We start from the raw sequence: 17,144 nt of genomic DNA on the forward strand, positions 1-17,144 counted from the left end.
TTTTTCTATTTTATCATACATCTGTTAATAAAATATATCAATCAATCATTTAATATTTTATTCAAGGTGATAGTTCTCCCTGTTACATGGGGGAGATACATGAATTAATCTGGAGTTAAGCAGTTTTAAAACTTTCATAAAGAAATTAAATATCTTAAATACCACACACAAAAAATTGTATGTTTAATAAAATCAATAACAAAAACACCAAAAATCCAGCAAAGAATATTTATTTAATGAGTAAATTAACATTTCTGACTGTTTTTTAACAGTCATCATCTTAATACATTTAAAAAAAGAACACAAGGCAGAATATATATTTCAAAAACAAAGAATTGTACATGTGATTGGACACTTCTATGTGCACAGCAAATATCTAATTACATGTATGGTTCTTTGTTTTTTAAATATATGTTTTATTTTGTTCTTTTTTAGAATGTACCGTGAAACCTCCATTAACAGAAATGCCTGAATAGCAGACACCTATTTAACAGACATTTTTACAATCCTCAGACTCTTCAAATAGGACATCTATTACATTCACCTTTAAATAGTGAACACACTAAATAATGGATGCTGCCATCTGTAACCTAGCTTCTGAAAACACGAAGTTTTGCCATCAATATTCTGAAATAATTAATTATGTATGAAATATTTTAAAAACTAAAATAATTAAGAAATAATAAATAGAATAATAAATAATATCTTACTGTCAGAATTAAGTGTACAGTCTCAAGAAACCATAAACTTTTCAGAAATTATTCATTCATTCAACAAGAACTATAATACTGTAGTAATGAAAAAGAAACAGTTTTAAGGTTAGGACAACAACATTTATTTGGTGTAAGTTCAAAGATCATGTTACAAAGTCGATTTGCCGACCATTTTAAAGTGTAGGAAGATATTCAGTTATCTTGAATTTATATCTTGATTTATGATCTGAACAGCTTTATGGTGGCTAAAGTAATTTTTAAGGCCTTTGTAAGAAGGGCTTACACTCATTGTTCAATGGAAGAGGATGGGAAAATAGAACTGGATTACATTTCAAGCATAGCGAGGCAGCATGGATACTCTGTACACCTTACCATTGCTCTTATTGTATGCCAAGAGCATCCAACAGAAACATTACAACCAAAAGACTGTTCCTTTTTACCTGTTACTTATAATTAGTCCTTACCAACATCTACAAGGAAATATCCTGCTTTACTAGTAACAGGATCTCTTACAGGAGATCTCATACTGTTTTTACTAGTATTAGAAACAATAAGGATCGATTGGACCAAAATTGTATCCTGGGAGTCTATACCAGTGATGGCAAACCTTTTTGAGAAGTGGGTGAAATTATGTTCATTAATTTTTTAGTACTAGCTTGTGGGTCACTAAGTTGTGTCATTTGGAAAGGGGAGGGGAGGATGGTTAAAAACTACTTTCTTTTGCGCATGCCCCAATGCCTACATCGGGCCTTTAGACTGGTGTTTTTTATAAATTTGACATTATATATATATACTTTATTTTTTTAATATTTTTGATTGTCTGTTCTCTTTTTTATGATATAAAAAATAAGTTTATAAAAATCAATGCATGGATCATTTAAAAACTCTGTGTGGGTCATAGGTTTGCTACCACTGGTCTATACTATCCCTCCAAATGATCATATAGTCAACTGTCCATATAAATATATTGGAGCTACTGCACATGGTCTAAAAATGAGGATCAGGTAGCATAAATACACAATTCAGAGAGGGCTAATCACTACTGCAATCACTTCTTATGCTGTTGATAACGATGTCCAGGTTAAATTTGTCAACACCTGATTACTACAATGTTGCGATGACCTTGGTCGGCCAACCTGAAATATCTTGAATGACTAGAAATATCAAAACATTTAAGAGAGGGATGGCAATTAATTTTAAAGAAATGGACTCATTAGGAACCGCATGGAAGGCATGCTTTGACGTATAGTGGTACTGAATTTTTCTAATCTGATAATAGACTGTTAAATAACTCCACTAAAACATTTAAATTATACCAGCAAAAATAATTTAATTTAAATACATTATGACAAACATTTTGATTCTAAGGGGATCAAAATAGTTTGTCGTAACATATTTAGATTAAATTATTTTTTCTTGTATAGTTTATTTGATGTACAATGGATCTTGAGTTAAGTTTGGATTTTATATTTTATATAAACTTAGTATTTTTAAAATTGTAATCAAGTTTGAAAAACCTTGTTAAACGTTGCATTGAGCTTGTGTGTATTTTCATAAATGCAAATTTTTAAAATTTGCACTCGTTTAACAAGCATTCCATTACTTCGAAACCTGAGGATGAGTTGAAAACGGATGAAAATGCTTGTTTGGGATTAGTTAAATCTAATTTCTTGCTGGTTGTTGGTAATTACATATTTATACAACTTACATTGACTCATTAATCTTTAATTGAAGCATGCAATGCCATAATGTTGTAAATGCCAAAAAACAAACTTTTCAGGAGAGAGAAAAAACACTTTTTCTAATGAACAAACTTTAATCAAATGCTATAAAAATTATTTTAACAATTTACACTTTGGAATAAAACATTGGGTTTAATTTCAAACACCTAAGTATGATGGTAAGGAAACAAAAAAAGTTTAAAAACAGGGTTAGAGCCATAACGTTGTAAATGCCAAAATTGTGCAAGTGCATAAAGTTGTAAATGCCAAAAACAATTGCAATCATAAAATTAATGTTCCTACAGCTGAAAAACAGTTTTGAATACCAAAAACTTACATTTAAATTTTTAAACACAATTTACAAATTCAATATCAATTTTAACATTAAAAACTGGCAATAATCTATTAGTGACTGCTTCCTGGCTTCAACAATGTTGGGCCCACAGTTTTGGTACTTGAACAGGGCTGTAACCTTTATCAATTGTAATATAATTATGATAAATAAAGGAAAATATAAAGAATAAGGTATTAATTTAGTGTAATAAAAGTTAAAATGTATTTAAAAATTTCAAATTTGAAATTAATGGAAGTCCGAATATCATTTTGAAATATCAAATAATAAGGTGATACAGGTTAACTATTAATAAACTGGCATTCAGTTATCCGGTTCTGCGTAAAAAACTCACTGCGTTGCAAATTGAAACAACAAAATGATGTAAATGTAAACCGTAACATTTTACGTGCCAAAAGTCACGTGGCTTGCACTTTAGTGCTTAAAACGTTATGGCTTGAACATAATTTCATCTTCAAAATATAGTCACTGAGAGCGCCACTATCGCCACAATATTTTTTTGTAGGAAAAAACATTGCATTTAAAATTCATTTCTTCAATAAAATGTATTTTGAGAAAAATGGCATTTACAACCTTATGGCATTGCACGCTTCAATTATTCAGAAATTACAATAAATTGAATATTTTCTTAATCTTAAGTGTAGTGTTAATCTCTTTATTTGAATATTAATAATTAATTTTACTATTTTTGTCAAGGATGAGATATTAATTTTAATAAAAGTTGATCATGTAATATTTATGCTGTAAATACATTACTTAGGGGCATCCATACATTATGTAAGGTATTTTGGGGTGAGTGGGGTCAAGGATTTCTTACAATTTCTTACTCAGGGGTAGGGGGTAATAGATCTCGTCTTACATAATATTCTTATTTTTATTTTCTGATCTTGCTGAGTGGTGGAGTTTTGAATTTGGCTTCAATTTGGTGGTTTCTATTAAGAACGCTCGTACTAATGCCATCTTGTGTGACGTGATAGAATAATAACGCTAGCAGACTCACAGTCTACCATGGGAGAAAAGCTGTGTGGTGGTTTCTCTCTCTTTTTTTTTTTTTTTTTTTTTTTTTTTTTTTTTTATTATTATTATTATTATTATTATTATTATTATTTATTAGAATAAGTGCACCACTCCTAGGGTCTATAATACTAAGAATACATAAACCAAAATACATGATACAAAGTAAACGTAAAATTAGTATTCAGCTTTTAGTGAAAACTAAAATGTGAAATTAGAAATTATGAATAGTCTTTCATATTTTTTTAACATAATTGTGAAAAACATCAAACAATGGTTTCTGAACAAGCTTATTGAGTGGACATGGCCACCTGAACCAAGTGTAAAGATTTCTAATTTGAGAATAAGAATTTTGATCATAAATTGTCCAATTTATGATCAAGATGCAGTTAAAGAAGAAAATAAAAAGATTGTTAATAATTAAAAAATAAAGTTCTTAAAATTAATTGTTATTGGTCATTCAAATTCATTAAATTTTTATATTTTTAAATTTGTTCACAAAGTCTTTTATAAATAATAGTACATATTAATTAACTAATTATTAATTATATATTTTGAACCTAATGTTTTTAGGGTTTCATAAAAAAAGTTTTTTTGTTAAAATCTTTCTATAAAATCATGCCTAAATATTATGCAAGATAGGGAAGGGGAGGGGGGATCAAAGAAAATATGGTTTCTTACACGGGTAGGTGGGGGGTTTAGAATGGCCGAAATCACCCTTACGTAATTTATGGACAGCCCTCTTATTAATGTTTTGTAATTCAAATTCAAGTTGTATCTACCTTCAAAATTTTCAAAAGCATTTCTATTGAATTTTAATTTGTGGTCAGATCCAAGTTTTTTTTTTTTTTTTACAGAATTGCATACATAGGTAGCAATTTTTAGCTGATTTTTTTTTTAATGCATGATTATTCTGCATGTGATTGCTATTCCTTGAATTTGACAATTCTGAAAATCCTGTCTTCTCTGCAGTGTCAAATTTAATATCTTATATTACTTAGATTGAGATATTGTTTTACTTAACAAATGTTGTCCTTTCATGGGCATGCTATGGGTGCTCTTGAAACTTTCATGGTAAGGGCATAATACTTTTCAATAACAAAGTTTCAAGCAATAATGTGGGCTAATATGAACAAGTTCATATGAAAATAAATGACTGGAGATTTGAGGTATTTCTCAGAAGGACCATAAATTATTTTTCTGTACTTTTCAAACACAGAATAAAGCTGTGAAAACATTAAATTGTTGAAGGTCATACAGGCCTTTAAAGGTACAGTACTTGTACTTTTTGCTTTTTTTTTTTTTTTTTTTTTTTTGCAGTTTCTTGATTTTTCTGAGGCAAAGTTGCTTTTTTGTCTTTTATGGCTATTTTTTCCATTTACATTAAAGAAACTAACATAATTGTATACTATTTCCTACCAATTGTGGATTTTTTTTTACTACTACATACTAATAGTTAAGTACAAAGTTGTTGTTTTATTTTATTTATTTATTTTGTTTTTGTGGTTGATGATGGAAGAAGAAAAAAGACTGCCAAATTTCTTTGCTTGTGCCAGCAGACGACCATATGTGACTGCCATTTCCATGCAAGCATGCTTTCTGCTATAACCATAACATGAATTGCTTTTCTACACATCATTGTTACATACTGATAGGTTTGTCTCGTTGAATACCTAACCTAATTTAACTTCCTGTAGCTTCTTGTTTTCTTTTTCTGTTTTGTTATGGAGGTGTGGCAAGTTGTAGCAACCTGTTGAGAAGCAACTGTGTTGTGGTTTCATGTCAAGAAACATGCTTGACTGCATGGTAATTGTGGTCATGAAACATTTGTTAGTTGGCATGCATGGAGACAATTAGCAGAAATTTTCTCCTCCATGATCAACCACAAAAAAAGGATTGAACTTAAGTCAAACTTATCAATGCATAATAGTAACATGTTGCAATTGTGCACCAGAGGATGCACTTAATGCAGGACTTACATGGTAGTGGTGATCTCAAACAATCATTGGCTGGCACATGGAAAGAAATTTGACAGGCTTTTCCTCTTGAATTTTAACTGCAAAAAAATATGAAAGGATCCTATTAGTGTGTATTAGTAGATCTGAGATTGTGGGGAAATAGTTCACAGTTACTGGAGATTAGGAATGAAGAAACTGAAGTTTTAAACAATATGAAATTTTAAGATGATAATTATTTTATCTTAAAAATAATAATTAAAAAATATAAAAAATTAATTTATGTTGTTATTTGAAATTATTTATTCTTATTAATAAATAACTATTATTATTTTTGTATTATATACAATACACACACACGAATTTATCATTGATAGTAAAAGATGGCCTTTGTATTTATAACAATGCCTTTTTGGTGCCAGTTACAAAAAACAAAAAATACTTAGCCCATAATGCACAATGTGAATATAATTCAAAATTTTATCTGTTAGGAAGCAAGTATTTATGAAAATTAATGTAGATCTCACAGGACATGATGTAATACTTGTTTAATAACAAGTGTTACATTATGTCTTGTGAGATCTACATTAATTTTCATAGAGGTGCTATTTTTTTTTTTTTTTTTTTTTTTAGAAGTATCTATTAAGAGAAGTTTTATTATATGTTAAAGTTGTTATATATAAATGATTTGATATAAGAATTTTACTAATTAAGAATATAATCATTTTTCTAGGAGGAGGAATGTGAAGGAACTGGTGATCAAGAGATGAAAGAGGAGGATGAAGAGGAGAAGAAAGAAAACTCCGAAGAAAATCAGATAGATGGTGAAAATGATGCAAAAGACCAAGGTTAGATGCATTACATTATATAATTAAAAATAAATAAATTTGATAGACCTTTTATCAAACATGTTAGGTATACTGAAAATTGTATTTATATTATACAGAAATGGTGTTTATATAGAACTTTTAATTATATATTTTTTAAATTCTATGTATGATCAAACCTCAGAAAACATGCACATTTATATAAAATTCTTGATTGATTTTTCTTTTTGCTTAATTTATTCAGAGTTCAAATTGTGGACAAAAAACAAAAATGGAATAGATATTGGGATAGCAATGATATTTCTGGTAAACTTCTTGCTTTGTGAATTATACCTGCAAACACAAACTTTTTGTTAGTGGAAATTACTAGAACTGATCAGCAGGATAGTTTTTTCTCATGAAAGATTTCTTTATGATAGATATGAAGATTATACATTGAAATTATGATGCGAGAATATTTTTAATAGAAATAATTTATACAATTATAAACTCATGATTCACGTAATTTCTTAAACTTTTATTTACTTTTTCATATTTCAGATGTCAAATACATTTGAATTATTTACATATTTTAACTTTCCCTTCAACTGAAATCAAAAATACTTTATTCCACATTATTTTTTTTAACTGATCACCCATTGTATTCTACTTCTTATAGTATAACAGATATCATGCTGTTAGCTGTGGAGAGTTTTGTAGTTTCAAAAATATAGTTGTTGAGTGTGATTTTTTTTTTTTTTTTACTTTTTCATTTAATTGGCTTTTTTGTATTCTGTTCAATTAGCCTGTTTGGTCTTATCCATGGTTGTACAAATGTTACAGCTTCTCCTTCGTTATACTCTTGTCATGTAATGATGCATATACCGGGATAGTCCCAGAAGTACCCGACCTAACAGACACAAAAAATTTGGGAAAATATGTCTTTATGTTTCAACATAGTCTCCTATTAGCTCAATACACTTTTCCCAATGCTATTCAATAGCTTTGATGCCCTGTTTATAGTGAGAACCATCAAGCTTCTCAAAATAGCTATCAACTGCAGATTCCACCTCTTTGTTGTTGGAAAATCTTTTACTCACTGAGACATTTTTTCAAGTTTGGAAAGAGAAATTAATCTGAGGGAGCTAAATCTAGCAAATAAGGTACGTGAGGAAGCAATTCAAACCTTAACTCATTGATTTTGGCCACCGTGATAACATCTGTGTGAACTGGTGCGTTGTCTTGATGAAACAACACTTTTTTTTTTTCACCAAATGCAACCACTTTTTCTTGATTTCATCACTCAAGCGTTGCAATAAGTTTGCGTAATACTTGCCATTGATTGTTTTTCCTTTTTGAAGATAATCTATAAAAATTATCGCACGTGCATCCCAAAAAACTGACGCCATGACCTTGCCAGCAGATGGAACTGTCTTCGCCTTCTTCAGAGCTGATTCTTCCATTTCAATCCATTGTTTTGACTGTTCTTTCTTCTCAGGTGTGAAGTGATGGACCTATGTTTTATCCATGGTTTTGAATCAACGCAAAAACTCAGCTTTATTGCTGCAAAACATTGCCAAATACTTGATTGAAATGTCCTCACAATGCTGTTTTTTGTTCCATTGTGAGCAAATGCAGCCGCCATCTTGTGCACAACTTTCTCATGTCCAAATTTTTAATCAAAATGTGATGTACAGCACTTTTTGAAATGCCTGCCATGTCTGCTAGCTCTCTCACTTTGAGTCGATGGTTGTCCAATATCATTTGTGGATTTTCTTCACCGTTTCTGGCATGGTCACCTCATTTGGTCAACCACTGTGATGTTTGTCTTGGCAGCTCATATGGCCTTGTTTAAACTCTGCCACTCAATATTTTATAGTTGTAAATGAGAGAGCATACTCCCCAGAGTAGAATCTAGTTCAGCTTTGATATTGGTTGGACTGAGATCCTTCAAATGAAAATATTGTATCACATAACAGACCAATTTTTTCCATGTTTACAAATTCATTGGGATTGTTCACTATTAATGTCTGTCAAACAAATACTAAACAACGTAGTGTCTTCAAACTTCAAATTTAAGCTTTATAAGGTTGGTACTTTTGATCATACTAATGTTTTTCAAACAACTACCACCATCTATGTCAGGTTGGGAACTTCTGGGACAACCCTCATAGTTGTTGTTTTGTCTTTACAGTCTATTTCATGTTTGTTTAATATTTCAGAATGGAATAAAAACTGAAATTACACAATTTTGTCATTCTTTACAACTCTAGTAGTTATTGATGCTGTTTGTAATAGGAGAAGAAATACTCCCACCTGCTACAGGTCTAAATAATGGCAAATGAATGACACTATGAATTTGTATACATTGACAGAGTTCAAAATGATAGTAATATTCATTTTTAAAATAATTGGTTGAGGAAAGACATTTGTCTGTATCCTATATATTAATTAAGTAATGCTATAATGTTTTTATATGTGTTATAAAATATTAAAAGGAATTAATACACTTTCAAAAATTATACAGAGAGATTGAATGTTTTTTCAAATAGTTGTAATTTAGAAAATTTTTTATTCAATTCTATTTTCATATAAATCTATTAACAAAGATTATGTATTTTTGTTACTTCTATGTAGCTGTTTTAAAAATTAAATATTCATACTAATTTTTAAATTAATATGTAAAGATTTTAGTTTTTAAGATACATTCAATTATTTTGTATAGTTTAATTTTCCAAACACTAACTAATGAAGATTTAATATCTTGTAATTTAGGTGCAATTATTATAGACTCAGTACCAGCTGAAGAAGCTCAGGAAAAACATGGTGAAAAGAGAAAAAGATCAAGATCACCAAATGATAAACAGAGGTAATTTTATATAAAGATTTTAAAACATATTTTATTACTTACAAATCTGAATTTATTGCACATGCTTATAAGAAAAAGTACTGTTCCAAATGGTAAATGTATGTTTGATTCAATAGTCAAAACATGTTAGTATATTATGAATTTATGCAAAGTATGTTTGCAGTCTTGTGGACTATGAAATGTATTTCAATTTTATCAAGTTTTGTTAATGCAAGATATTGGTTAATATTTAGTGCCATAGTCCTGTGAATTCACTAACAGTTAGATTACTACTATTATTATTATTATTATTATTATTATTGTTGTTTAATACAAAGCACACTACATCCAGCTTTACCATACAAGCCAAATTGACAACACAAACTCTGCATCATAAGCATGGGTGTGTTTTTAAACTGTAATGTTGGTCGCAATGTTTAAGATGTCAGTTATATTGTTGGCAATGCAGATAAGTAATGCCAATGATGATCATTTTAACTCAAAAATTTTACTTTCTCTTACAGTTAGCATTTATCTGTTTTGCACAGTGGAAAGAGGAAGTTAATAAGATTGAGAGATTTTGATTTAAAAATCTATAGTTTTACAAAATAGTTCTTACTCTTAATTGCTTTAATAATGAATATGAATTGCAATACTAAATACTGTAATTGAATACTAATACTAATTACTGTGCTAAATACAATACTAAATACTCTAACGAATTGCAATACTAAATACTGTAATTACTTTGTAATATTAAAATTAAAAACAAACCATTTTCATTGTAATTGAAGCAAATAAGTTATGTTAAAATTTGTGAAGTTTAAAGGTGATTTCACACTATGATAGACAGGATCAATTCTAACTTGTGTTGCCAGTAGGTCAACCAACTTGTAATTACAATCAGACAGATTTAAATAGTTACATATTTGTATATTTGTAGTTGAGTCGGAGCAGTTGATGAGGTACAACCAATCATACTTTGGATTTATGAAATGTATATAAATGAGAAAAGATTTTTTGGAAGAATTTATAAACAAAGTAAGATAATATCTGCAAATTTATGATATTAGTCAGGCAGATTACAAAGATGCTTTAAAATATTTAAAATGATATGCTGGTGTTTCGATTTATAAGTCATTCTGATTGGTTATAACAAATCGGACACTGACATAAGTGTGAATTCTTTTGCCACTCGTTGATTTTATTATATGATTGGTTCAGCTTGTGTAGTCAGTCATACTGTGAAATTCCCTTAATGTGTATCCAACTCCTAGATTCAATTTGGCAACTTGATTAGCTGGTTATATTTAGTAACTTCAGTTGTTGTTCTACCAACTCTAACCATATTGAAAAAAATCAATTAGAATTGGCACTCATTCTTTCTACAATGATTGTTGATTTTTTTTCTTTGAGCCACAGTATCTGAATAAAGTCTGGAGCAACACACAAATTTATCATCATTTTTTGAAACTTACTCAAACAAGATAAAATATAGGTAAATAAATGGGAGAAAATTTGGGTTTTGCCATTTGATGCAACTTTGTTTTTTTTGTAAGATTTTTTTATTGCAAGACTTGTTAATACAAAGGGCCAATTTTTAAGCTTTAAGTTGTATTGAGTGTCTAACTGTAATAGTATACATGAAATATATAAAAATCAACTGAGAAAGGCTTGGAGTAGAGTTAATGTTTCAACATTTTTCCCATATTAGAAAACCTGGGATATGTTAGGAATTTTGTAATAGGAAAACGTCATTTGGTGTAAAGTCAGGAAATTCATTTTTTTTCCTTCTAGAAATTACAAACACTAAACTGATAGTTTGGAATGAATGTGTTTTTTAAAGCTAAAAAGCTTTTAAAACTATCTTGCATATATCATGCAGATTGGAACTAAAACCTTTGCATAGCTGGTATTTCTGATGCGCCTTTGACAGCATGACACTAGTGTGCAATTTAAAAAGTGCCATTTTAGAAATATAAATTTTTTTCTTTTTGTTTCACTTTATTGAATAGTTTGTTGTAGATATAATTATAAAATGAATAAAATGGAAAAACAATACTGAGACTGAACTGATAAATGGAATAACTCAATTCTGTTACTATTCCTTACAATTCCATCTATCCTTTTATAAAGTTCTTACTAGAGTATGAATTAAGACTGATCCTCCTAAACCTCTGCAATCTTAAGTGTTTAAAATGTTGATGGCTACCAAGTGACAAAAATTTTATTCTCATCACTTTTTTTGGTTTATTTATCAATTGATAAATGCAGGAATAAATTGAAATTAATGTTTTAAATTCATTGACATATGCTTAAGAGTCAAAAACACAGTTTTTTCTCTGAAGAACTAAAATAAGAGAAAATGAATAGTTTGTTTCTAAACAGAACCAAAATAGGAAGTTTGAGAGTTATTTATAGAGTGAGAACAATTGAAAGTATATTATCTTTCAAGATAAGTAATTGTATTGAAGAATATCAAAGTGTGAATTGACAACATATAGAAAATGCATGGAATAGAACTAAAGATGAGGCTACATAAACATGGTTTTTTTATGGTTTGGATGAAGATTGTAATGACAGATGAATGTCAGTAGTGTGGAAAGAATTTTTGTTTTCTATAGATATTCTTGGTAAATCTAGAAAGATGAAAAGATACTTTGAAGAATTCATAATTGTAAATTCATAATTGATATAAAATCAGCAAATAGCCCATGTTGTTACATAACCTGTATCAGTTTTCATATTGAATTTTAAAACACAAACTGAGGCATGTATGTACAATTTGAATGGTTAAAATTAATTATTGATGAAAAGAATATAAGTTTTACATATATGTTGGACATTAAATTGGGCTTTTGTTTATGTATGGTTATTTTTATCATTTTCTGACATGATTGAAATTTGTTCAGTTTGAAAAATATGTAACAAGGAAATTTATTTTCCAAGGCATCGTTCTCGTTCTCGCAACAGAGATCATTCTCGAAGACATTCCCGAGACAGAGGTCATTATAGGTAAGGAATTTATTTCCAGTATTCTTTAGATGATATTTTTGTAGAATTAAAATTTGGATAATGTTGAGTATAATTAAATACTACAGTATTTACATTTATTATACACTGCATTTAGTATTTATAGGGATGTTGATACTACTTACCGTTCATAAAAATAATGGTATATATATAAAAATAACAGATCATTTTTAGAATCAGAATATTTGTATATATAGGGTTTCTATACACTTGGAAAATCAAGAATTTTCATCAGTGTTTAGAAAAAGTCATGGATCGTCAGGAATTTGTTAAAAAATGTCAAAAAGTTGTGGAATTTGCTTTGTTGATTTTTTGCCGACAATATGCTTGACCAAGGGTGGCTACCCTTGGTCAAGCATATGTCAGGCAGCAAGAAGTAATGTGGTGCAATACAACTTACAAAAAGAGGTGCAGACTATTTTCAGGATCCAAAATTTCTCCCAAGCTTATACAAAATTTTTCCAAAAATTTACAAAGTACATAAAATGATAAGTAATACCATTTAAATTATTTATCATTTTTCATTTTAATAATTTTGATTGCATAACAAAACAGTTTCTGAATTTTTTCAGTTCATTAATATTTTATGAAGTTCAGGAAATTTATTAAGAGAGATGTAATAAATATATACTTTTGTACATGGATTATATAGAATTTGTTATTGAATAATAAAATATAATTGATTTTTTTTTGTTTTTTCAAAGCCATGTAGATTTATTGTTGTGGATTAATAACAGAATTTTAATAATACATTTTATTTTTAATTTTTATAATTCAGCAATTATAAAAAAAATGTAATAACTGTTAATTAGAAAAAATGACTAATTAAAACACTGGAGAAGCAAAATGTATATGCATAATAAGGCAAATGCTGTTTTACTTTGTCAATATGCCATATTGTAAGGGATGTGAGGGCCAGGAAATTTGCACAAAGTTGGTCAGGGGGAGTCAGAGAAAGTCATGGAAATGAAAACAAAAATTTCAGTAGGAACCCTGTATATACAATATTACTTTTATTCCTAGACATACACTTTTGATTATAATATTTTAACCAAGTATCTTACTCAGCTCCTTAAATAATAATTCATCCAACACAAGAAGGAATTTAGCTACCAGACTTAAGGAGCACAAATACGATATTAACAAAGGGCACTGCAACACAGTATTATCCTGTATGGCACAAGCAGAGGACTTTGTGGTTAAATGGAATGAAGCGACTATCCTTAGGACTATGTGTTCTCTATCATTGGCAATGCACGAAGAAAAAACCAAAATATATAAAAGTAAATTAAAAGGTGGTTGTATTAACGAAAGGGATGCAGATGGACTAGCTTCTGCATGGAAGTTCTACATAAAAGAAAAACTAAAACACAAAAATTCTTAGCCTGCACCTGCCCTTATACTTAGTGGCATTTTTGTGTATTTATTTTGTTTTTATTTTACATATGTTATTTTGATTTTATCACATTATTTATATCATTATTGTATTAGTTCATTTAGTATGTGTTTTATTTTATTATTTATTTGTATTTTGGTTTTAAATTTAAATTGTAAAAGTGTTCGAACATTCTGATGTTTAAATATTTAGTTAAAATATGTTCGAGAATATGTACTTGCATCTGAAGATGGCCCATCATATTAGCTCGAAAACTTTAATGTTTCTTTAATAAGTGTTTTCTCAGCATCAGGTGTTGGATGATTTATAATAGTAATTTACTTGCTTTTCTTATATTCTAATATCTAAACTTTATACAATATTTAAATTTATTAAAATAATTAATTCATACAGAGTGTGAATTTATTAGACTTCTTTTATAATAATCATATATACATACATTATATATTTGTAAAAAAGGATATTCATTTAAAAAATATTTGTTAAATAGTGTTTGGAATCATATTGAATTAACTTCAATAATATAAAAATTCTAAATATTAATTGCATAAATTTTCTAAACTAATATACATTTAAAAAGTGGTTCTTGTTTTAAATATATAATTGATAAGAATATTATTTTATTTCATATTATGAATAGAAATTGTTCTTTTGACAGTTGTCAATGTAGAAATGAAATGCTAAATATAAATAGCTTTGAAAAATAATTGCTCATTAAAGTACTGCTTTAATGCCATTATGCTTATTGTTTAATTTATTTACATATATAAATGTAATTTGATAGATTATCAATACAGTGGAACCTCTCTTACGAGCTGAATTTGTTTTAGAATCTTACTCATGCCAAAAAAATACTCAAATATTTTATGTATAATATTTATTTAAAGAAAATTATGCAGTATACATTGTTAAGGAGCATGAATGATCATTCATCTTTTCTTCTAGCAAGGAATGAACCAATCTGGAATGCGAATTCGATTTGCAGAAAAAACAAAACAAAAAAAAACCACCACAGATAATATGTATGATACACATGCCAAACAATATACCAAATTCTTGGGCTATGTAAAGGCTACAATTAAATATTAGAAATTGATCACTTCGGCTAGAGGTAGGCAGTTATGCTGCCATCTCATATTAAATTTAATGATTATAACTAATTAACTTTTGATTTAGACATTTCTAAAATTTAATTTTAGAAATGTCTAATTGATCAATTTATAATATTTAATTGTAGCCTTTACATAGCCCAAAAATTTGGCATATCATTTGGTGTGTTTATTATATAACAAACTATGGTTGTTGATGTTTGCATGTAATATGCCTGAACACAAGTTTGGAAAAATATGTGATCACAGGCGACACTAAGATGCTAGCGGAATGAGTGCTAAACACAGACTGATGGAGCATGCGCACAATCCCGGACTTGCCCTCTTCTGGTCACTTGTTATGTGAGGTTCCACTGGTATATGAAATAAGATGTTATAGTGAAATCAAACAATTGCAGGATTTAAATCTGGCTAGTTTACCACTACTATTAATAATTAAATACTGAGTAATTTGGTACTAGTGATAGGTGTTAGATGCCATCTATTATTATATTTAATATTTATTAAATTAAAACATTCTGGAAGAATAGAATTGGTCTGCAGTAGAACTCAAACCCATAACTGCCACTTTTACTCTGCAGATGCTTTGTCAGGTATGCTACCAGACTTCTGTCTGATCCCTCACTTTCAGACATATTAATTTTAGATTTAACCATTTTCGGTTACTTATGGTTAAACTAAATATGTCTTGAAGTGAAAGATTGAACAGAGGTTCAGATAGCATAATTGGCAACTTATTCATGTGGTAAGTAGCAGTTGTGGGTTCAAGTTTCACTTTGGGCTGATTCTATTCTTCCAGAATATTATAAATTATTTAATAAGAGATGATGCAAAATGCCTATTTCTAGTACCAAATTACTCAGTATTTAATTAGTAAGTAATTTATTAGTAATAATAATAGTAAAGTAGCCTGATTTTTAAATCTGACAATTGTTTGCTTTTATTATGAAATATCAGGCTTTGAGATGTTTATATATGTATTGGTACAAGATGTTATAGAAAATGTGTCTGTTAGGCTGAAAGACTGGAAACACTCGTTGAGCAAAAAACAACCATAACACATTCTGACTTATCAGATCTAGTCACAATGCAAATTTAATGTCATGGCACTTTCAAAATGCACACAATGTATTTTGGCATATTCAATAAGACCATGTAGTAAAATTCATGTAAATATTCTTTTAATAATCTACTGAAATGCAATCTAGCAATGTAAAAATGTCACAATGCTTTGTGGATTCTTATTAATGCAGCTGTGATGCAATGTGATAAAATATTTGTGCAAAAACAAGTAACAAATTATTTTATTTAGAATAAAAATCAAATTCTAATCTACATTAATCATATCAAGAAATAAACAGTTTCATTATGTCTGTCTTCATTGTTTAAGACAAACTTCTATTTATCCTGATTTTTTTTACTAATATTAATAATTGAACAAGCCAAAATAAGAGTAAGGAAGAGCAGGAATTATGAACAGATACATTGCATAAAGGATGAGAACAAGAAAGTGCTAACTGGTGAGAGAGATATTAGAGAGCATTGGAAACAATACTTCTGTTTCTGAACTTCCTGTCTAAGGCTGAAATGGATCTGGAGATGGACAAAAAGGAAAGTGGGATTGAAGTAATAAGTGTACAGTAGGTCAAAGTCACCCTGAGTAGAATGGGAAAGTTTTGGGTCTAGATGGAATACCAATGAGATATTAGAGGCATTTGGCAACAGAGGGTATGAATAGCTAACTGGAGTTTTTAAGAAACTTTTTGAACATGGGAAATATTCCAGTGGAGTGGAAAAAAGTATCTTATGTACCAGTATACAAGAACAAAGGTGACATTCAGCATTGCTCAAGTTAGAGGCATAACGTTGATGAGCCATACATTTAAAATCTGGGAGAGAGTTATTGAGAGAAGGTTGAGAATGTAATTGGACATCAAAGAAAATCAGTGTGGGTTCATGCTAGAAACACCAACAGTAGAGACTATTTTCCTTGTTTGCCAACTGATAGAAAAGCACGATCTTGTGTTCAACACTTCTAAGACAATACAACACGGTTTCACAACAAATCAAAAGAAAAAAGATTTATATATAATTTTCATTGACCTGGAAAAAACACACAGAATCCCAAGAAAAGTGATTTTGTGGGCATTAAGGAGTGAAGGAATGATATATTTAGTTCATTGAAAATTTGTACAAA

At 29.0% G+C, this 17,144-nt stretch overlaps 1 protein-coding gene across 1 annotated transcript in view; it reads left to right on the forward strand.

Annotated features, from left to right (window-relative positions):
* Window positions 1-17,144, forward strand: part of LOC136978674 (heterogeneous nuclear ribonucleoprotein U-like protein 1) — a 100,955-nt gene that overhangs the window by 28,195 nt on the left and 55,616 nt on the right. The window contains exons 4-6 of the mRNA XM_067274417.1: window positions 6,489-6,603; window positions 9,337-9,430; window positions 12,359-12,424. Coding sequence (XP_067130518.1) covers window positions 6,489-6,603; window positions 9,337-9,430; window positions 12,359-12,424 — 275 coding nt within the window. The remainder of the gene's footprint in view (window positions 1-6,488; window positions 6,604-9,336; window positions 9,431-12,358; window positions 12,425-17,144) is intronic.

Source organism: Centruroides vittatus, unplaced genomic scaffold (genome assembly GCF_030686945.1).
Source record: "Centruroides vittatus isolate TY-2023 unplaced genomic scaffold, ASM3068694v2 contig_549, whole genome shotgun sequence".
NCBI lineage: Eukaryota > Metazoa > Arthropoda > Arachnida > Scorpiones > Buthidae > Centruroides > Centruroides vittatus.